At 38.5% G+C, this 22,107-nt stretch overlaps 1 protein-coding gene across 2 annotated transcripts; it reads right to left on the bottom strand.

The window, feature by feature from the left end:
* Window positions 1–4,604: 4,604 nt before the first annotated feature.
* On the bottom strand, window positions 4,605–20,735 carry LOC113666516 (polycomb protein SCMH1). Of its 2 annotated transcripts, XM_027182306.2 has the most exons (17): window positions 20,218–20,735; window positions 18,410–18,641; window positions 17,930–17,985; window positions 17,460–17,552; window positions 13,603–13,666; window positions 12,374–12,610; window positions 11,604–11,675; window positions 10,989–11,033; window positions 10,527–10,603; window positions 9,687–9,921; window positions 9,373–9,461; window positions 8,709–8,940; window positions 8,290–8,317; window positions 7,091–7,731; window positions 6,397–6,546; window positions 5,791–5,912; window positions 4,605–5,065 (listed from the first exon to the last, which is right to left on the bottom strand). In XM_027182306.2, the coding sequence occupies exons 1-17, from the start codon at window positions 20,287–20,289 to the stop codon at window positions 4,937–4,939; spliced, it is 2,574 nt and encodes an 857-aa protein (XP_027038107.2). In that variant the 5' UTR covers window positions 20,290–20,735; the 3' UTR covers window positions 4,605–4,936. The 2 variants fall into 2 exon arrangements, with proteins under 2 accessions (XP_027038107.2, XP_089070020.1); XM_089213894.1 differs by lacking the exon at window positions 11,604–11,675.
* Window positions 20,736–22,107: the final 1,372 nt, after the last annotated feature.

Raw genomic sequence — 22,107 nt, forward strand, 5'->3', positions numbered from 1 at the left:
AGCCACTCAAAACGCTTGCTGGTACTGACGTCAATGACACACCTCCAAGTTACCATATATAGCAAGAGGAGGTAAACTATAATAGGTCAAGAACTTGGACAGGGAATAATGATCGTTAGTGCAAAATGGCACGACTGACTTATTATAAGCTGACAACGTAAGAAGGGGATTTGATATCACAAAGAATTATCATAAGTCGTAATATTTCCTTTCTTTGGGATAATGAATCTTCCGTTTTTGGATCAAAATCAAGTTTATTATCTTCCATGTTGAGATGAATAGTCAAATGAAAAAGCAAATAGGAAATTTGTCATGTTTGCTTTAATAATAGGTTTACATCACTACACTACACCAGTTCAAATCCAATGTTTTGGATAACCATGTTCAGTTCCCTGTTCAAGTCCTTTTCAAGCATTAAAAGAAAACCAGAGATAAAAATTCGCCATTCAGTACAAACCAATAATTTTTTTTGACATTAATTACCGTGAAATTCAGGTAAAATCATCTGTTTCACTCGAGTGTATGGTGGATTGTAATGAATTATTCACTTCCCTCGCTAAAGGAAACTTCATAACTCAAACGGACGGGAAGTCTTTGGAGAAAAATGACTCTCAAGGCTATTTTTACGACCCGCTTCGATTGATTCCGTAACGAGCGCATCTAAAATTCAGAGAAAATACCTATTTCTTATTGTTGGTTGAAAAAGAACCTATCATCTCAGAAAGGCTGAAAATAAGTCGTTTCTAAGACGGTAGGGGGCACGCATTATCTTTTTTAATTAAGTGAGGATGATTTAAAACTTTACACGTGAATGCTGGAGTAGTTTTGATTCTGCCGCCAAACCACAGGGAAAACCCTGAACATAGACTCGTGGAGGTAAATTCCTGGAAAAATAACATGGAATTTCTGAGAAACTATACGTCACAAGTGACAGTTTTAGAGCTTCAGGTCAAATCTCACGGTGAAGGAAGTCGGGTTAAGACTATTCTTAGTAACAATCAAAATTAAACGAAAATTTGAACCTACAACGGAAAGTAGATGTCAAATAAAGTAAAATCGAGCAAGGCGGAATCTTAGGTCATTAGTTTTAACTGGTAATTTTCACTCGTTAGGGCTCATTTCATTAGCCCTGAGGAATATGGATGATGGGGGTCACATTATTCCATCTTCGGGTAATGGACAGCCTGTGGTGTTCTAAAGTACAGGTCATCCGTGCCATCTGTTTTTTAATCCTTAATTCGAGCGAATTAGTGTAAATAATGTCACGTTCAAACATTTGATCGTTATTATCAACTCAATCTATTTTCTAAGAAGTTTCCTTCAATGATTTTATATAGAATTAAATATATACCACTCTTAGTAATTTTCCATTCTTGCTCTTTCTAATCAATCGCCCCAAGTAGACAAGGTAGAGTGTTTTTCAACTCAGTTCGATCTATTTTCTCTGTTTATTCTTGAATAAGCCTTATCGACTATTTCGTCATGTCACGACGCTGGAAACTCAAAGGTCAAGCTATACAAACATTTCCAGCGCATGATAATGAAGGGAATGGTAACTAATTTTAAAATTATTTTAAAAAACAAACAATGAGTGCTATGTTACTCGCACCAATCAGAACGATACATTAGGTGTGTATTTCGTTCCAATCAGATCGCCGTATTAGGATATTCATGTCCAATCACATCGCGGTATTCGGGTTGTATCGAATTTTGATATCTTGCACCAATCGGAGCCTTGTTTTTGGTCTTTGGATTTTTTTCAACAAATACTGACGCGCGAAACGGAGAGGACGCTTTGCGTCTACATTGAGAAATGCTGGTTTTCTGTGATTTTAATGCGTATTTTACGCGCTTTTTGAGGAAAATGCGAGACTGTCGGACAGATGAAAGACATCAGATTACTTAGAGTAAACGTATTATTCATGCAGTGAAAATAGTGGATGGTTATTCGAGAAAAATGAAGTTCCATTACGGAATCGCGCCCATTGAAAAGCGTCGCCCGAGAAAAGTGGGGTACCCATGATGCTTTGCGGGCGCAATGACCTAGGAATGAGGTTGCAAACGCTCACCGCCAACTTCGGTCGCTTTAGATCTGAATTGACAAATTCCCAAACGGGAGTTGTAAAATTTCGCTTTGCGTCCGTTTAGAGACAATGGAGATACAATTGGAGCAATTAGCATTGTTTCAAAGTGACGAAATGCTCTTTTCGTCGGTAAAGAGCGAGGGCCGCGTTTGCATATCAAAAGAGCGTGAAGTGTTCATCCGTAAGCTTATGAGCGTGAGCGTGCACCTACGTGGAGCGGGAATCTACAACGTATACTTAAGCTTTTCGAAAAGTAATTAGACTACCGACGTGTTATCTGAAACTGACGGCAATAACGGGCCAAAAAGGAAGGTAAAATTCCGCACAGCCCCACACTACATTATACGTTCAGTTCTTGGATAGAGTGACAAAAACAATACTTTACCATTGGGAAAAGAGATTTGTTTTACGATAGTATGGGGCAGTACGGAAATTTTACTAAAAGGAATATTTCTGTGATGTTTTGCTTTCTTGGCGAAGTTGATGGTCGAACCTCGCAAATCTGCCGCATTTGAGTCTTAACACAAATTGAAAACCCGGCATTTGAAAGGTAATTTAATTTTACATCTGACCGATTTTTAAACAATATAACCTAATCAAGATAACGCCACTAATTACGTCTATTCTTCTTCGATGAAAAGCGCTACGTTTCGGTTGTCTGCATAAGAAACAATACTTTCGAACACTGCGTACACGGGGGATTACATGATTGACAGTCGGATTGACAGGCCTGCGTGAAGTTACGCATGCTCTCTTTCTCTTTTCTAGCTTATTTGCATTTTCCCGTGCGACGTTTTTCAATGGGCGCGATTCTGTAATGCTCTGCTCTGTAGCACGATCATGGTTATTTTTCGTTCTCGATGAGAGTTTGTAAAACATATTTTGAAAAAATTGAATTTAATATTGCTTGAGGTGTTGATGGATTGCACCGGACACTTTAATTTGAACAGTTTTTTATCAAGCTGTGTTGCATGATTCACGATCTGTTGAGTGTGCCGATTATATTTTTCTGGAATTGATTTGCTCGGTGCTATCTCTAGATCAGAATGTCTGATTAAAATAAACTATAGACGATTTTGTGTGGCTCCGAGGCAGTTTTGTCGCTTCGTGTGACAACGTCTTCGATTGATATGTAATCTTAAATGTCTACTTATTGAACAACGATTTTACTACGAAAGATGGCTGACTTTTCTATTTGGTGGTTTGGTTGCGGTTAATTTCAAGGTCAACATCCTGTTGTGTTACTTATGATGTTAGAATTGTACAGTTACAAGTGTGTTACAAGGTGGATTTTGTGTCATAATTGGCTGTAGGGGGAAATTGTTTGGCTGTGTCGAGGGTAATTTAGAGAACACTACGAATGGAAATGTTTTCGATGCTTGGAGAAAGTGATCTTGTGGAGTCGTTTATATTTGGCCAAGGACGAATTCAGATACCATCGTTTGCATGTTTATTTGATTCTGTTATCTGGAAAGAATGATTTACGGAGGAAGGTTATTATTCGTTTGTTTCGAGTCAATTAGACATTTACATTCCTTTTTTTCTCTGGATATTTAAACGAAATTTTTGATAAAGTGAAATTGGTATCTCGAACATTTTAAGGTTTGTGTAATAAAGCTGCTTTACTTGTGGTCGTATTGTTAATATCTACATGTAGGTCAATTTAAGGATCAGTTTTTTATGTATTCTGAGTTGAATTATTGTGAGTTACCTTTGTTGTCGTTTTTTGGAAAGGAAGTGTTGTGTTCTGAACCTATAAAACCATCAATGTTTTATTTTGTTTGATATGATTCACTAACATAATTTTACACATAGTAACAGAAAGGTGTATTCCAAAATGAATAGTATAAAATTACTTCATAAAGTTTTCCATCTTGTTTAACGTTAGTATAATGGGTTTGGGCATGATTGGTGTGTGGGTTCTGTATAGTTGCTGAACAACACATAAGGTCATTAAATTAACTATTTTAAATGAAGTGCCATAAATTTAATAATAACCTGATTTTAATATTATTTAGTCAGTTTTCTGTGCATGTTTTGTATTCTTGTTCTTCTTTTTTTAGTCATTCTAAGTTTCCATGCTGATGGCTTACAGGTTACTGTGACTTACATCCTGAAGTTGTTTGTGATGTTCTTGTCACTCTGGAATAGTTTAAGTGGAGTTGGCTGAAGATATCCCAGGGATTAATCCCAGGTTTCTCTAACAGTGTATGATAGTTTGATTTCAAGGCAGCTGCTTGAAGGTTTGTTTTCCAAGATTATTCACATGGCCCCAAGTGAGAACACACTATGACAATGGAGCTTATCAGGTTGTGGGGTCCACAAGAGTCTATTTTGACTCTTATTGGTGTTCTCCTTGTAAAGGAGTTACTCTGCTTTATCCATGGAAAAGCATTAATGATGTAGGAATGAAGCAGTAATTTTTGTTTTTGTATTATAATAGTTTCTTTTAGAGTTTGTTTTCCATTAAGCAATTTTACAGTATTTGTAACATTTATGTATGATGCAAAAACACCATCATCGTCGGAAGTTCCAATTTATTACAATTTGATCACATGAACGTTTTGAATCGAATGACATATCTAGTTGCTCGCGTACAATTAAAAAGTTTAAATATATTTTAAAATAACCTATTCGCCGGAACAAAAACAAGTGTAAATGACTGCCTTGAAAGGTAGAAGTTGATTCTTTCTTCTCCAAGAACCTCGTCCATCGCACAGGAGTGTACTTTCCCCAACTTATGGTCTGCCGTGTGTAAACTTCTCGGCGACTTCACTAAGAAATACCACATTCATTGGAAACCACACGATAAGACAGCGATTCCGTATTGTGCCTATAGAAGTCGTTAGAGTTTACGTATATTTCTTGTTTTTCAGTTCATCAATGAAGCACAATAGTTTTATAGCTGGTCCGAGTTTGAGGCCCATGTAAGACATAATCATTTCTCGAGTTAGAAGAAGAAGAGCTTTCCCGTCAATTTCCTGTAAACAAAAGATGAAATTAAAACTTAAGTAGTTAATAGCTGTCGCGACCAACCGTTCACACTGGTCACTTGCTTTCTCACGCTTATCACACTGTTCCCGCGCTTGGCATGCAATGATGGGTCGCAATTTTCCCGCGCTTGGCACTGATCACGTTTTTTCCGCACTCAGCACTGATCACATTTTTCCCGCACTAAGCACTGTTACACGTTCTCCCACGAGTGTCACTGGTTACATGTCTTCCCCGCCCATTAAAAATGGCTTCCTTTTTTCCTCAGCATGCACTGGTCATGGTATGTATCCCACGCTTAGGACTGGTTAAATTTTCCCACGTTTAGCACTGGTTACATGTTTGCGGCGGGTGTAATTTGTTGTAAGTTAACAGCGTTTGTCCCCGCGAATAGCATCAGTGCTAACACGCTGTCTTTTCTTACCACTGGTAACATTTTTCCAGTGTTTGGCACCCATCGTAAGTTTATGAATACGCTCTGGTTACGTTTTCCTGAGCTTCTCAATTCTAGTCAAACGGTTTTATCGTGCTTGATATCGGCCCCAACTCTCTTTTGGAGAACTCTTCCATCCAAGCCTCCCTAACAGGAGGTTCTAATCAGTAGCCCCTTGTATGTACAAAACGAACATAACGAGCTACTGTACTAACGCGTCTTTTGCATGCATTAAAACGATTCTCAGAGATTAAAAAAACAATGTAACAAGTAACAACTTACGTGTTTTCTAAACATTTCCGCATGTTCAGCCAGTTCGGAATTTTCTATGAACTTTACAACTTCTGACACTGACCAAGTTTTGGGAGGCGAAGTTGAACAGACTTGTGGGGACTGGCTTATATCTATACAAAGACAAGAAGGTTGAAGTCGAAATGTTGACCAGTTACAATTATTTCGATCAGACAACAGTATTATGTCGAGTGATATAGAAGTCACTAAACATTTGAAAGAGAAGATGAAACATTTTGAATTTTGTGTCAGCTTCCTGCTCATGCTAAATATCCGCCTGAGTAAAGTCAAGTGTTGATGGAATGAAAAAAAATAAAAAAAACTTAGGTAAGAACAGGTGTTAGGACAAATGACTTGAGGCGTTTCCACAGTACAAAGAATCAGCGAACTGCAGTCGGAGTAAGCGACGCGGAAAGATTTCCTTCGAGCCCGATACTCTTCAAAAACAAAGCATTAGTCTCGATGGTAAACTATTGTATTGGCCACTCTTTTCCTTTATCAAATGACTGTACACAGAATGAAGAATGGAGTTCTACGGAAATCTCGCCCGCGACGCTTAAACAAAATTTAAAGAACGTATTTTTAAACGCCTTCTACCTTCATCGTCAAGAGTAATCCGTGGAAGTTTGGCGCTAGGTTGCTGTTGTTGATCTGATTCACTATATGCGTTTCTTTTCACTGAACCAACAGTACTCTTCTTTGCAGTAAGTGATGGTGTCTCTGGCAAAACCGTATTTCGTCTTAACGCTGAGGAGAAATAGTAAATCAAAAAATGTTTAAACTAAATTATTGGACGGTTTGGTGTTATGTCTTCTTACTGATTTTTAAGTTCTTCAGTTGTTCATGATCTCTGACGACCAAATGAGAAATGAGCTGTGAAATACGACTGAAATACAATCACGCTTGACCGCACAAGCAGATTTCCTATAGCCACTAGCGGTGATCAATTGGTAACTAGAGCTGCTGAAAAGTTCTTTTACAATATAACCCCATTCTATTCTAAAACGAAGTTGTAGTTCCATAGGCAGTCTGTTGTTTCGTCATACTTTTCTTTTATCCAGGAACTGTGCATGATTAAGTATAGGGTTGTGCTAAAATCTTACCAAGCGGATTGCTACACTCTCCGAGCTTCACCAAATCAGTCAAAAATCCCTTGCTTATGCATTCAAAACTGACACAATGAATGACATGAGTGCGCTGCGCGCAAGAAGAAAACGAACTTTGGCCCTCTAAGCCCCGTTCGTGGCTAGCAGACGTCTTTCATCGAGTTTTGAAATAAAATCAATCTTACCACTCTTTCCACACTTCGGACATGGTCCTGTGATGCGCTCTCCACACAGCAGATTCTCACAGCACTGGAGATTGTCGGCGAACTTCTCTAACACGCGCCAGAACACAGCCACGCGATCAATAACTTGTAAGTAACATGACAAAATCTGCTTCCCGTCCTTAGCCGTGATCTTGATGCGACCAGTTCCTGATCTCAAAAAGCCAAACACGACGCTGGGTTCAATGGCGGCGTTCACCACAGATTGAATACAGTCTCTTGTCACATTCAACACTGTACCTCGAAAACAGGTTGGTAGCCCTGCTACTTTAGCAGCACTCAAGTGGGGCCCAGCTTCGCACGCATGGTTAATGAAAACTTGAACTGTATGATTGACACCATCCTCAGGATCTATCCCGGATGAAGATGGAGAATCACAGCCTGAGCGAGTAGACGATGGTGTTGTCACTACAGGGGTAGGGACTGGAGAAGTTGCCACAGTTGCTGGTGTAACACTCGAGGTAACCTTAATTTTTTTCTTATCACGTTTTTCAGGTTTCTCCGGCCTGGAAGTTTTAACAGGCTTTTCCAACTTAGCAGCTTTGTCCAGCTTAGCAGCTTTTTCCGGCTTCACAGATTTTTCGGGTACAGCATTTGTCTTACCACTAAAAGGCAACAAATATACCTCAAATCAGAATACCAGCTGTACTAAAAAGATATTTTTGACGAATGGGGAACTCAACGACCCCTCGTCATGCCATAAGGCGACTTCGCACTATGAGAAGTCAGCTCTTTCAACCTTACTGCCATTGTAACACCTAAATCGTGATACTTACATCACTTACACTTAAATTGGCACACAGTTGAATTCTCTAATTTAAATTTCAAAATATAAAAAGCTGCAAACTTCTCTAAAACCTTTACACTGTAACCACGGTTTTGACTGAAACGTGCTGACTAGTAGTAAAATTCCAAAAGATGAGCAAGACGCAAACCTTTGATGTTACTGAGTAAACTCTTAAACCTCTAGAGTGACTAACATTGAATTTCTCCCAACAAGATCTCCACCGAATCAAACACTAGGGTAACGAGAATAGAGGAAATGATCACCAACAGAAGAAGGTCTTGATTGTTATCAGCACCTTACGAAATGTATGGAGAACAGTATACAGAACATGCCTGCTGATGTTTGGGTGTTGAGTGTCAAGCAAAAAAAACCTTACCTTACTTTCAACGCTTTCCTGGTTTTACCTTGGGAAAACAAACAAGATCAAAAATCAATGGAAAATACCTTCAAAGGAATGGAGTCGAAGTCATCATCAGAGTCAAGGAAGGAGCAATAGAGGTCTTGTTAGTAAAATGTAAATGATTGGCAGTAAGAGTCTAAAAGCGAAAGTCATCAGTGATTGGGTCACTTGGAAAGACTGGTCGTTCAGTTCGGGTCCTTTGTTGTGTTAATGTCGTTTGAAAATCGTATAGTGCCGTTCTTTGCTGACAGGAATCTGTTCTAAGTTAATAAACCAGTTATTGTTTGGTAGTTCCTTTTCTACTTTTTTTCCTTCTCTCTCTTTTTCTACATCTCGTAGCAGCTGTATTCATGACGGAACCAAGCAACAGCTGCGAAGGAGACTTCCCCTCATACCTGGTGGTTGTAAAGGGTGACCACTAAGGTGACACCAACCCACTGGGAATAAATCCCTGGAGTCGTATCTGCACCAGTAATCTGAACCAAGGTATCCATCAAAATCCACGCGGATTCTGTCGCCGTCGACATCGGCCACAGTAGCCACACAGATGAGAAGAGGGTTTTTAGGATCCAATGCTTCTAGCTTCATGCCGACCTTAAACATGTTCTCTTTGGGTGCTGTCGGCTCCTGCAAAGGATGAAGGAAACTGGAGCTCTCCTTTTGTTCACATTGGTGTGATGTTAGAGTAACGCAAGTCATAAAAAAGTCACGCAGTACAAGTTACGAATATCTGGAACCTTTTCATGTGTTAAAGAGTGTGCCACTGGATGAGGCAGCACGCTTCAGGCGTTCAGTTAGAAACACGGAGCGAAATAGTAAACAGCGCGATAGTAGCGGCAGAGCGAGAAAAACGAGGGAGGTTTGGGTCGGATTCATAACGCGACCCGACCCAAGCCTCGCTCGTTTTTTAATCTTCTGTACCTATTCCGCCGTTCATCGCGCTTTGTTTCACATAGTGAATGCCTGGAACAGGCCACACATGAGGCTAAAAGGTAAACCCCAATTGAATACCACGATTGACAATAACCTCTCTTTGAAGGACGCAAAGAAGTTACTAACCCGTTTAAACAGCCGAACAGGAGCCAGTTCTGCACTGGCAAGGGTCTTTGCCAAAAAAGTAGAGTACTTCCCAGGATCAAGGTGAAAGCCTAGAAGAAGAAAAAAATGTTACGTCAGTTAAGAGAGTGGATGAAAATGCTCGACATAAATTTGCAAACACCTTAAGAGTCATCTTGTGTAGTGATAATGATTTCACCACTATGCAAAGGTGATAGGTCTGATTCCTGATTAGATGAACTGGATTGGGGGGAGAGAAGGGGTGTGGCGAGGGTAGATAATCTTGCTTTGACTGGTACGTTATGATAGACACGTACCAACAGGAGGCTGCAATCGTCCTCCGTTTCCCTCACACCACCCTACAGGGTGGATTTCTCTGGAGTCCACCAGGTGCCAGACATCGTTGGCACTGTCAGTGCCGTCAAACCGACACCTGATCCTTGGTCCTAATATGCCAACTACAGTAGCAACACATATGGTATCCACTATCCGTGGATCTGCCACTTCTAATTTCATACTGCACTGAAAGCCATTGTACGGAGGTACTTGAGCCTACATGTCAAAAAAGAAAACAGATATCAGTGTGCACAAAATCGATTGTAAAATTTGATAGTTCAAGAGAGAGTTGGCTGAGAAGTAGGACTACTCTCTGCGAGTTTTGAGTAAAGGGTTTTCTGTCTACCGAAAGTTGTTTATTTAAGTCTAGTTCGAGAAAACTGTTTGATCAGATTTGTCGTGATGTTATTGCCTGTAAAAGACCAGGCCAAGAGACATACTCCCACAGCGGCCGTCAGTTGTGATTGGTTTACAAAATACCGCACAAGAACAACAGCGACTAAACCAACTGAGCCAAAATTGACCGCAAACAAGCTGATCAATTCAGGTGGACAACGTCAAAAATAATTTCCCATTTCTTCATACTACCGTTTCTTAGTTATTTCCAATTCAATCGAATTAATCGTGATATCCTTGAAAGAAAAACAAGTAGTAACTATGTGGACGACAAGGTACGAAAATGGAACGAAAGAGCAGCAGACAGAATGTTTTATATCGCTACAACTTTTAATGATGGTGGGTCGCCATAATACAAATAAAACAAACTAATGAAAGGCGCAGTTTTAAGATAAATTCCATATATACATATATATAGTGCTAACCTGTCTAAAATAACCCCAAGGGGCCGCTTCAGAATTTGTCTTGGCGAGGTATTCATCCCAGGAAAACAGAACAAACCCTGAAATAAAAACCAAACACAGTGAATTTAACCATTAACTGAGCGCTTTACTGAAAAAAGAAAACCAACGATTGCGCGACGATCGATTGGAAGCTTCAACATCCCCCGTCCCCGGGACAACCCACTATAGTCCTTTCCCGGGTGGTGGGGAATTTAAACCATGCCTAGGTGGGGTTGCCAATCTTCCAAAGTTTAAATGCCCAGGGGTTGCCGTGGGGGGAGGGGAGAAGTTGAAATGTACCATTGATCGACGCATTACCTTTAGAAGATAGCATATATTTGACAGTCACGGGCCTTAAAAGATTCATTTATTTTGGCGACTTATCTACTTCCAGTTCCACCCACGCTTTGACGACATATCCTACATCAATTGCTCGTTCATTACCTAGCGCGGGGGGAATCTTCTTAGGTGTACTTCCATCGGTTTTCGCTGGAAAAAATAAAAAATGACACAGCTCAACAACTTTATTTGTACACTAAAACCACTTTGCCTGGTGAAGAGAATGATTAAACGAGGCTCTTGCTCGCCCTTAAATTTCAGGAGTTGCCAAGAACAATTCAAGCTTATCTCATAGCTTCCAACGCTCAAAGCAACTAGGAATTTTGATCATCCCTCTGGATTAAATATAGCATTTCCACATCCTAGTCGCAGCTCCTGGATGGAGGGAAACTGCGTTCCTTAAATGAACAGTGAAAGTAGTCCTGAAAAGGACTGCTATCTGTGACAGTGCCTGTCACGTTGACAGCTCAAGCAGACGTCATCAACAAAGTAGAGCCTTTTAGTTTTAATTGTTAAAGTGGTTGCGAAGATTGGATAAAACTCAATGAACTACACATGCCTAACATGGATGCAACCGCCACAGAGCAACAACGTGATGGCATGAATTTCGTTCAATGTGTTAATTTAGCGAGGGGCATTTGTAAAGAAAAAGAGCCAGACAAGGGAAGAGAAGCAGATATGAGTTTGTGGAGCTACAAGGCAAATGTAAATGATAGCTACTTTTGCCTGACGCCACACTTCCCCTTGTTGCTGAACGAGTCATAGGAGCAGATGGTGCTGACTTCTTTGAAACTGCAAGATAAAAACATAAAACCATTTTTGTCTCTCGATTATCGATCACTAATCCATTGAAAGAGGAAGAGTCTGGCTCAAAATCAGTGAGCAGAATAGAGGGGAAAATGTTTGGACTTGCGGTGTATTCCTTTACGTTTTCTCTTTTTAACGTAGAGATCAAAAGGAACACAAAAAAGGGTATTTCAATAAAAATGTTTGAGCCAGAGACAGTTGTGCACTGTGATTGTTTGGCTGAAGAAAGCCCTTAAAAGGACTGTTATTTGTGACTGATGTTTTCACAGCCTGAGAAGATTGTTTGATCATTGAATGCTGCAGGTCTGGCTCCTCAAAACTGATTGATCAGTTTTGCCATAATGCTTGTGAAATGCAAAGCACTTGGGGATTGAGAAGCATTTAGTCAGCAATGATTTACCAAAACACACGAACAAACAAACAAAACCGAAAAGGACACTTTGTGCTATGGTGTGCAGATGTTATTTAAATGTAACTTCAGGCAATGAAAGCCTAGAAGTTAAAATGTTACAACTTGCTTAGTAACTGTAAAACACAGGCAACAAAATTGGTCACTTTAGCTGCAAATTTAGTTTCCAAAATGTTTTGCTACTTGTCACAGTCGTAGATTGGAGCGCAGATGCATGCATGTGTGCCAGGTTGGCTATCAAAAAGGACAGTATCCTTCCCCTTTGCTAACTCACCAGACTTAATTGTTGGTGAAATTTGTTGAGTGTTATTGATGTGGGACTGATTTTCCTTCATACTCTTTACAGCCTGTTCAAAGCACAATGCAGAGCAAAGATCCTTGCAAGAGATCTCCTTTTCGCCATCACTGGATGTAAAGTTCTGCAACACATTGGATTTCTTGCACCATTTGCACAAGCCAAACTTCTGTCCTGGTTTCTTACTTGGTGAAGATGTATATGTTACTTGTACACCTATTAACAAAGACAAAACTGAACTTTAATCTTAAAAGAACTCCTCTGAAAAAAAAGGTATTGAAAAAAAAAAGCACAAAGGTATTGAGAGGGAACAAATTGATGTATTTGGTATTAGAGCCACATAGATTATCTTTCATAAATTCTTTGTCACAAATATATACCTCTTCAGATCTCTCTCACTGTAATGGGAAAAATTATTTTTCTTTTATGTTCATAAAAACCCCTCACTTCTTCTGAGCCCCACTTCTAAGGGACAATTCTTTAGTTTTTTACTCATTTTCTGTTATGGTTTGAGCTATCGTTTTAAACATTTCAGCAAGCCTGTAGAAAAAGGATTCTCAACTTCTGGCTACTGTTTGAACAGTAACCCCCAATATCAATGGATCATGGTGGTTACAGTAACAAATTGAGAGGAAAACACAAGGTGAGCACATATAAGTTTCCCTGAAAAACTGGTAAACTTGAGTTGACAAATGTAAATTCAACTCTTACATAAGAGGACATCCTTGAGCATTGGAGAGATTGTTTGTTAGTAGGACTGTCCACCTATGGGAATTATTGCCATGAGCTGACAACCAAAGAAAAAGAGAAGGGATGTCTACTAACAGGAGAGAGTTATGTCCAACTCTTTTTTATGTCAAAGGTATGGACAACTTTCTTTCCTGCAGACAAAAGGTGATTTGACACAACCAATCCCATCTGTTCTGTTTCTCAAAGGTCATATTCTTGCATGGGGTCTCTGCTTATGAGCGAGGATAAACAAAGTAAAAATCAAATTTTCACTTTTAAAAGTGTCTGCATTTGCTTAGGTGTATGTGTACATACAAGAAATGTTTGACTGGGAGGCAAAAACAGGAATTGAAAAAATTGTCTGTAAGCAGAACTGCTGCCTGCTACCACAGTGTTTGTTAGCAGAGAGTCAATTGTACTTCAAAACCTTTTAATTTTTTTTCACACTAAATGCAATTAGCATATGAAGTAACTCTTACCCTCATCCACCTCTGGTCTTGGCAGGTCACAAGAAGTAGGTGCTTTATTTTGTGTTGTCTTGCTCTGTGAATGTGAGTCAACAAGAAAACTGTTCACAATACTATTCACTTCCATTTCTCAGACTTCATTTAACTGAGTCAAGTATCACTTGACAAACTCACACATATTTGCAGAATGTTACTCTTTATCTTGTACCTACATGTAGATACATTTCCATTTTTCATTTCTTCCCTCCCCAAAAATTAATTTCTGCATGAAGCATAATCTGCAACTGGAAATACCACTGAGACTGTGTTTGCAGGATTCTTCATTCCCTCCAACATTGTAAGGCAAAAGTTCAAATACTGAAACACCAACATGTCTATCAAGCAAAAAATTATTTACTTTTTTTTTGTCACCTCATCATGATAGATCAACATGCAAAATGCCAGACAACAAGCTATTTTTGTCATCTTAAAACTTGCTAACAATTTCAATCCCATCTCTTAAGTGAACAAGAATATTTCTTCCTTACAAAATCATTACAATAAAAAGCAGATAACTGATAAGAGTAAAGAAGAACATCAACTGGGAGAATATTCATTGATCCAATACCATATTCTCCAAACTAACAGCAAAAGAATTGCATAACAGAAGGTAAAGAGAGTTACCAATGAGATCTTGGGAGGGAAAGGGTTAAAGGACATTGTTTCAACCCTGACTTTCTACTGGTAGACTAGCATGCAGCTCAAAGTACAGAAGACATAACGTTGTACTGTAACTCTTGTAAGTAAATAACTTGATAGACAATGGTGTCTACATGACAGGAAGGACAAAACACCACCAACATGGACTGATTGTGGTGAAAAGAGCTCAGAGAAAGACTAGAGATGTTGCAGAAAGGTGCCACACAAGTTCTTTCTGGATGTCTTTTTTTTATTACAGGTTTGATTGTAAAAAGATAAACAAGGTTGCCCATGAAAAATAAAAAAGTTTGAAAAACTATATAATGAAATAAAATAAACAGGACTGAATATCTGACATTTGGGCCAAGACCTAACAGTTCTTTGTGAGAACTACCACTGAGTATAATACAAGTCTTAGGTGTTCTTCATTCAAAGGAACCCTGCTCTCATCACCACTGTTAAATCAAGAATATCGATGCATGGATCATTCAATTTAGTATATTTGTAGTTCTTTTCCTTATTTATTTTTTCTATGCTCCTGACAGGCTTTTTGGAGATAATTTACAAGAATAATTAGTGAAGTAAAATATATAATGGCCCTCTACTGCCTTCTGATGCTTTCAGAATAGTGACATAATTCAGTACACTTGTACTAAATTTTACTGTACATGTGTTTTTCTAAACCCTTTTGGTCTCGCCAGCTATTGATGTACAACCAATAGTCTCTTTCCTCCTCTGCTGTTTGAGCCTCTTCAAATCTGCGTTTGACCTTAAGCAGTTTCCTATTGCAAACATCGCAAATTATCAACTTAACAATCTGATCTGGAACAGTTGAGAATAGTGACGGAAACTTGACCCTGTTCAATGTCTTGACCTCTTTCTGCGAATTCTCTGGGATGTATTTGTCACACATAAAACAAGTTGAGCAATTGCTGTTCTTAGAGCCAGATGATGCCAACTTATTACTAATGTCTTGGCCAGTCCATATCTTGATGTGTGCAACATAGTCTCTGTCCTCTTCTGAGATACCTGCAGTCACATACCTATCACGTTGACGAGCCAATCTTTCGCAGCATGTCAAGCATCCTTTTAAAATGCCAACACTCTCAGGTAAATTACTAAAAAGTGTAGGGAATTTGCTTCTTCTGAGCTTCCCATGACGACTATTTTTAAGTACTTGCTTTGAACAAATGTAACAATCAAACAAAAGCTCTGATGTGTCTATGAATTCTGTGCTGCCATCAGCTGTAGTTGACTGCAATGCTGCCTTCTTCTCTACAGAACTAACAGGATTGTGATTTATGGTAGAATCAGAAGCTGTGGAGGAACTATTTGTCACAAGAAGTTTCCAGCTTAACTTCCCACCATCCAGTTTGTTGTCATCAGTGACTTCAACATGAGATACACTGGTAGCCTCCTTTGGGTGCAAGTCTGCTGACAAGCCTGATTTGGAAGCTTTCAAAGTGTGGTGGCATTTTTGGCAAACAGCAGCCTGATAGAGCCAATCGGGATGGCTTCCAAATAAATGAGGATGTTCCACACGGAAAACAACTTCTGGTTTCTGATAAAAGTATTCTGAACACATGATACAGTTCCAGAACTTAAAGACCATATTTGTCTTGCCTGAGTTGTTCACAACTGGTAGGGAGGCCACAACACAGTACACTCCTTTGATGTTAGGAGGCTTGGCAAGGAAATGCGGGGCCTGGGAAAAGGAGAACAGAGGTTCAAATTACTGGCTGCAGCTGCAGGGACTTCCAATTACAATTTGCCACATCAGAGGGGTAGGTAAACAATGCCTTTATTACAATGAATGTGATGCATGGAATTGAAAATAGTCTGATGGCCTAAATTGGGTGCTTGGAGGACAAAAGGAATAAGATAATTGTAGGGTTAGATTTCAAAAAACTTATAAAGTACAGCTGCAACCAACAACATTGTCTACTTTCAAAATAATGCATTTGTGCTCTCTGACTGTATTAAAACAAACCAGGCATTGCAAACAAAGCACTGCTATGTACAAGTAAGCTACACATTGGGACTCAAGACATTTGGAAAACTTTTGCCAAAATTTCCTAATTATGCATCAGTTTCATCACTACTGTAACACAAAAACCCCTTGTCAAATGGTATTTTAGACAATATTTTAAACTTTGACAAACCCAACATTAGAAGACTGAAACAATCTTTTTGAACCCTTAATAAACATTGCAGAAGTTCAAAAATTTTCTGAGAATGCCAGGTAAATATCCTTGAAATTTCAAAAGTGTCTACCTCTTTGCATTTTGTATCCATGAAAATCTTTTTCAATCAATTTAGTTTCCATTACAATTTTTTTTTCACCAAAGAACTCTCCTTGCTTCTGAATACAATTATCTTATTTGTTAACATTTTGAAAGAGACAATGTTGTTTATTTTCAAACCTCTGTTCTCAGGAATACCAGTGCAGTGAAGGAAGTGTTTCAAAAAGAAGAAATGGGACAAAATTCAGAGAAACTGAATGTTGCAGAACAGTCTGTCACATAAGTTTAACAACGCACTTCCAATTGAGAGACATACAGTCTCCTGCGTATAACAAACTTCAGTGTTATACACCCTATCATGTCAATAGGTTAAATGAAGAAACTGCCAGCAATTTAAATTTTGGGCAAAGATTTTAGGATCATGTAAAGCTGTTCCATGTAGCTCACTGTTACATCACAGACTGTTTGTCATGCAATGATCTTCCTGGTTCAGAGAATCTTTAAAGCCAAGATTGCCTGCCATCCACAAATAAATACATGAAATCTGAAGAAAGACCATGAAGACCAAGCAAACTATCCTTCAATGAGCTGCTGATTGTAAGTAATGTATCCTTGTGATGTATTGTAGGTAATGTGTTAGAATAGAGTCTATGCATTGTAGCAGGGTTATAAGCTTCTAATTGTATGTAATGTATGTTGTTTTAAATAAAGATTTATGAATAAATTTAAAAAGCAACCTATTTTACAACCATAAAATATGATCAATAGTTGAAAACACAGGAGAAATTTAAATATTCACTAAGAAAGAGGCAAGGGTTATTCACTGTTTCCCACAAGTCAAATATAAGGAAATGAATTCCAATAATTAGATAAAATTTAAAAAAAATTAAAACATCCCTTTGGTGAGAGAATGTTTAACTTGCTACATAGATTACAAAAAAAACTTACCAAAGCAGTTCCAGCTTTAGCACTTTCATTTGCACCACTTGGTAAACTACAAAGCTCTGGTGTGGCTTGTGGCACTTCGGACATAGGAACTACCTATGGGACCATAACAGATCCAGTTAGAGAAGTGATAAGAAGAATTGATTTTTAACACTGAAAGATGATAAGACAATAATGTTTTAACAGGATACGAAAGACAGTACATTTTTCACTTGGTCGAGAACTCAAGAAAGATGTTAGGATCAGCTTGATGTTTTCAAGGGCAACTGCTCAATGTCTATTAGGGTCAAACCTTGATTATCCTGACTGGTAGGGACTGAGTATAGTAATCAAAATAATAGAGTTTGGATAATGAAAATATGAATTTGCAAGTGTTTGAAGGTAATGGGACCAGAGAAGCAAGTCATGGTTTTAAAAAAAGAAAAAAGATAAAAAAGATAAACTGAGCTTTTACTGTATAAGGTAAAACTTACTTCAGTTTTCATAGCTGGCAAAGGCACTACACTTGGATTGCCACTATTTTCTTCACCTTCAATTGATTAAAATGAAAAGAATTACAGATGTATAAAGTATCTTTATTCATGTAACCAAACCTTAAATCAACCAGGAGCTGATTTCTGCCTTTTCTTTTTCTTTCTGATTATAGCAGGAACAGTGAGCTAACAAAATGTACTGTTCAACGTTTCTTTAAAATGATAAAAACCTAATAAATTTTAACAATTCTGTCATTAACCTTTTCACCCCTTAGAGTGAGTAGCATCCAATTTCTCCCTACAATATTACCCCTAAATCACACATTACAGGCATGAGAATAAAGGAAATGATCAACAACTAAAGAGAAAGAGGCTACCTATTATTCAACAAATTATCTTTTTTAGTACCTTTGCAAATGTATAGGGAGCAGCATGGAGAATATTCACAGACATATTAGGATTTAAAGGATTAACAAGTACCTGGTATTTGCACCACAACTGGAGCCTCATTGGGATTAAGAGTAACAGCAACAGGCTCAGCACTCTCAGTTTCTGTTGTCTCTGTTGACTTTACAAGAGCACTTTTGTTTTCTTGTTCATCATCTTCATCAGGAAGTAACCTGATTTGAAGTTCCTCTACTGCTTCTCTTGTTATTTCTTCTTCATAACCAAACATGCCCAATAACTCATTCATTGTGCTTTTTGCATAATCCTAAAAAGAATGAAAACTCCAACATTTGGTGTTTGATTAAAGACAAAGTAATAGACTGGTAAACTTTTATCACACAAAGTTAACAAAACCTAAAACCCTCTTTTAGATTACAAGGAGTCCTTCCTTTTTTGGCAAATTCTTTTGTGCAAGTGAAAAAATCAGTGAAAAAAAATAGATGTTAGTGTGTCACACTGAACTCTGGGAGAAAGGGGCACAAAAAGTGGGAACTATAGACTAGGCTGCTGATTTTGGCCTTGTGCAGCTGATTGAGAAGAATTCTAAGAAGAATTCTAGGGATCGGCTGGCCAAACATCATCAGCAACACAGGCCTCTGGAGGGAGACCAACCAAACACCAGTAGAAGGTGAAATCAGAAGGCAAAGATGGAAATGGATAAGGCGTACCCTTTGCAAACCAATATCAAGTGTCATAAGACAAGTCCTGTGCTGGAATCCCCAGGGTAAGAGAAAGAGAGGGCAATCAAGGAACACCTGGCATCATAACCTCAAGGTTGATGTCAGAAAGACCAGCCAAGTAGAAAGAATGACCCAGAACAGAGGTCTCTGGCAGACTGTTGTTGACAGCCTATACCCCAAGAGGAACAATGGGTTGAGATAGATAGACAGTGGCTGAGTAATTTCCATGCCTCAAATTTGAATTTCAATTACAAATAGCCTATGACATTCCTTATTGTGAGATCAAGTCATATCCTCATCATTAAGTTAAGTCTATATATTATGATGATCATCAAAATTTTCTTGTTCCCACCACTTCCTTGGGCCTAAAAGACTATGAGGAAGAAAGCTGCTTTTGTTGACAGTTAAGTGACAAAACATGTTTTCCAAAACTCATAAGATACATAATCAGAATGTTATAACCAACCAACCAACCTTGACCTTTCAATCGCTACTGAAAGTTACAAACGTTTGTTTTTTTCTTCCCTTGATTCATAACCCAAGAACAAGACAATTTGGTCTATAACTTACATTAGAGACCTTGACCTTGAGGTATAAGATGCCCGAAAACCAATATTAGAGAGTCTATTCATAGCCCTTTGCATTAATATTCTGCTGAACTACAAGGAAGAACAAAGACGGTGATCGCACGCTAAACTAGCCTATTAATTAAATTTGTTTTTCTCAATAGATGAAATACGCTCGATTTAACATCAATATCTTCGATGGTGTGAAGTTTTTCTTTCCTCTTCGAGCCTTACAAGGTCAACAAATACTTTATGCCCGATTAATTGGGAACTTTTATTCTTTAATCGATAGAAGACATGATCATGGGACCGAGAGGTCTGTGTAAACAAACCAGTAAAGGCACGATAAAGACACTTGACAAAGCAAGCAAAATTCAGCAAGATTTAGTGTTTAAGTTAATCAAAAGTTTTTTTGTGTGTGTAAAGTGATAAAAAGTAGCTGAATGATTCAATAAAACTTAGGTTCCTACCATTTAGTAACAACATTTATGGTCATTTTAAGACTCTCTCATGAATAGATTCGCTAACAAGCTTTCCTTGTATGATACATTTTCAGACTCACTTAAAAAGTTAGGCACATCTTCGATTCCCTCACCTTCATTTCATCGTTGAAATTCTCTCCATTCTGCTTTTCAGCGGCGCTTTCTGCTTCACTTTCTGTCGACATAGTGCTCGAAATCCAATATGGCCGCCAAATCAATAGCTGTATATTAACACTGGAAATACGATTTAAGGAAAAGTCTTTTGAAAAAACGCGACCCCAATTAGAATTCCTCGCTCTTATCAGTTGGTAGTGGTCATCAAAGCAATATACCACTCCAAGGATCCATCGTAGTCCACTCCATGCCGGCTATGATGCATTCAGAGTGATGCATTAAAACAAAATGGCGTACCATTTGGCGGGAAAGCTCTCGCAAATTTGGGATTTTAAACCGTTTTCAACAATCGAACATCGCTCAATTAAGTTAAGCTAAAGAAATTTAACGCAAAAAGAAAAAAAAAGATTTTTGCGGTGGAAAATTGGTGGTGGAACAAAGAAATTGAAGTTTGCACTTTTCTCGGCGTGCGCGTCGCCTTCAGATCTGGTTGGTAATGTTTCCAACAAGTTTCCAGGGGTAGGGTAAGGCACCAATAAGTGTTTCCAATTTCTTTTTAGCCTTTGTACCCCTTTGGTACCATGAATATAGTCATATCATTTCTTTGTATCTTTTCAGCGTAAAAAATTATAATATTTCCAGGAATTAAACAATTTTATTCCCATAAGATCTTCATGCTGCATTTCTGAGAATGTACCCTCCCTAGTTGGTAGTATCGGTGAACGCGATTAGGCTCCAAGATGGCGGTGAACGTTGTGACGATAAGATGGGGGACAGATACAAAATTCTGATTGAAATAGTGTTACTTCTTGTATAAACCAGGGATATAACCCGAGTTAAGAGAATAAAGCATGATGAAGTGATAATGGTTTTGAAACTGAAATAACACAAGAAAGTTTAGCGGGTGCCTTGATCACGAAGACTTCGGGTGGCCTTTGATAACTGAATGTTTAAAATAGAACAGAGATAAATGAGCTTTATCTTTCGTTATCACTTATCAGAAACTTGCTTCAGCTGTCTTTTGCAAACCAAGGCCATATCAAAGATTTACTCGCAAAGTTGCACAATATTTGTCGCCCAATATTTGTTGCAATATTACAAATCCGCCCCATGCCAGCTGCATGGCACCGCTCGAGGATTCAGCAAGTCGCCAATTTCGTTCAACGAAAGGCAACTTACAAAAGTTGACGAAATTTGAAAAATTAATGAAAAGCGTCTTCGAAATGCTATATCCATCACTTAATTCCTGCCTTCTCCGGCTAATCAATGATTTTTGCGGGGATAATTATCTTACACTAGCAACGGCTTCGCTCCTTGCCTAGGCGACCCGAATCCCCGATTGAATTCACATCTTGACAACGCCAATTAGTGTCAAAATCTGATGCAGAATAGATGATAGTTCTTTACTACAATCAGGAATATAGATCTCCTAAAATTTTTATTAAATTTGATAACTATCTGCCGCACCGAGATATGTAATTTGATACTCTTCGGGTTGCTGTAAAGCGAATTTAAGCGAGCAAAAGACACGCATGAGTAAACAAGGAAACTAATCGACGAAATTTATTGCGTTTGCAGACGGTCGATGAAAGACTTGGGCATAAGTTTCTTAATGATGTGAGATTAATTACACTTCAGGGGTAAATAATCAGATATCGAAGCGAAAATATAGCCTTACCAATTGTTGAAGCATTTCAATAGCTATCTGTGTATGACTTTGCATAAATCAAGTTTTTGTTGGAAAATACCTTAATGATTTGGGTGATAATCTAACTCTATGAACACGTCCGTTCCTTATTCTCAAAGGCAATATGCGTATAACCAAGGACACTCGACCAAACCGACCATCTTCGATTCCAAATGATCATTTATGAGTCCCTTTCTCAATT

This window comes from Pocillopora damicornis, chromosome 8 (genome assembly GCF_964200805.1).
Source record: "Pocillopora damicornis chromosome 8, jaPocDami1.2, whole genome shotgun sequence".
NCBI classification, from domain to species: Eukaryota; Metazoa; Cnidaria; class Anthozoa; order Scleractinia; family Pocilloporidae; genus Pocillopora; species Pocillopora damicornis.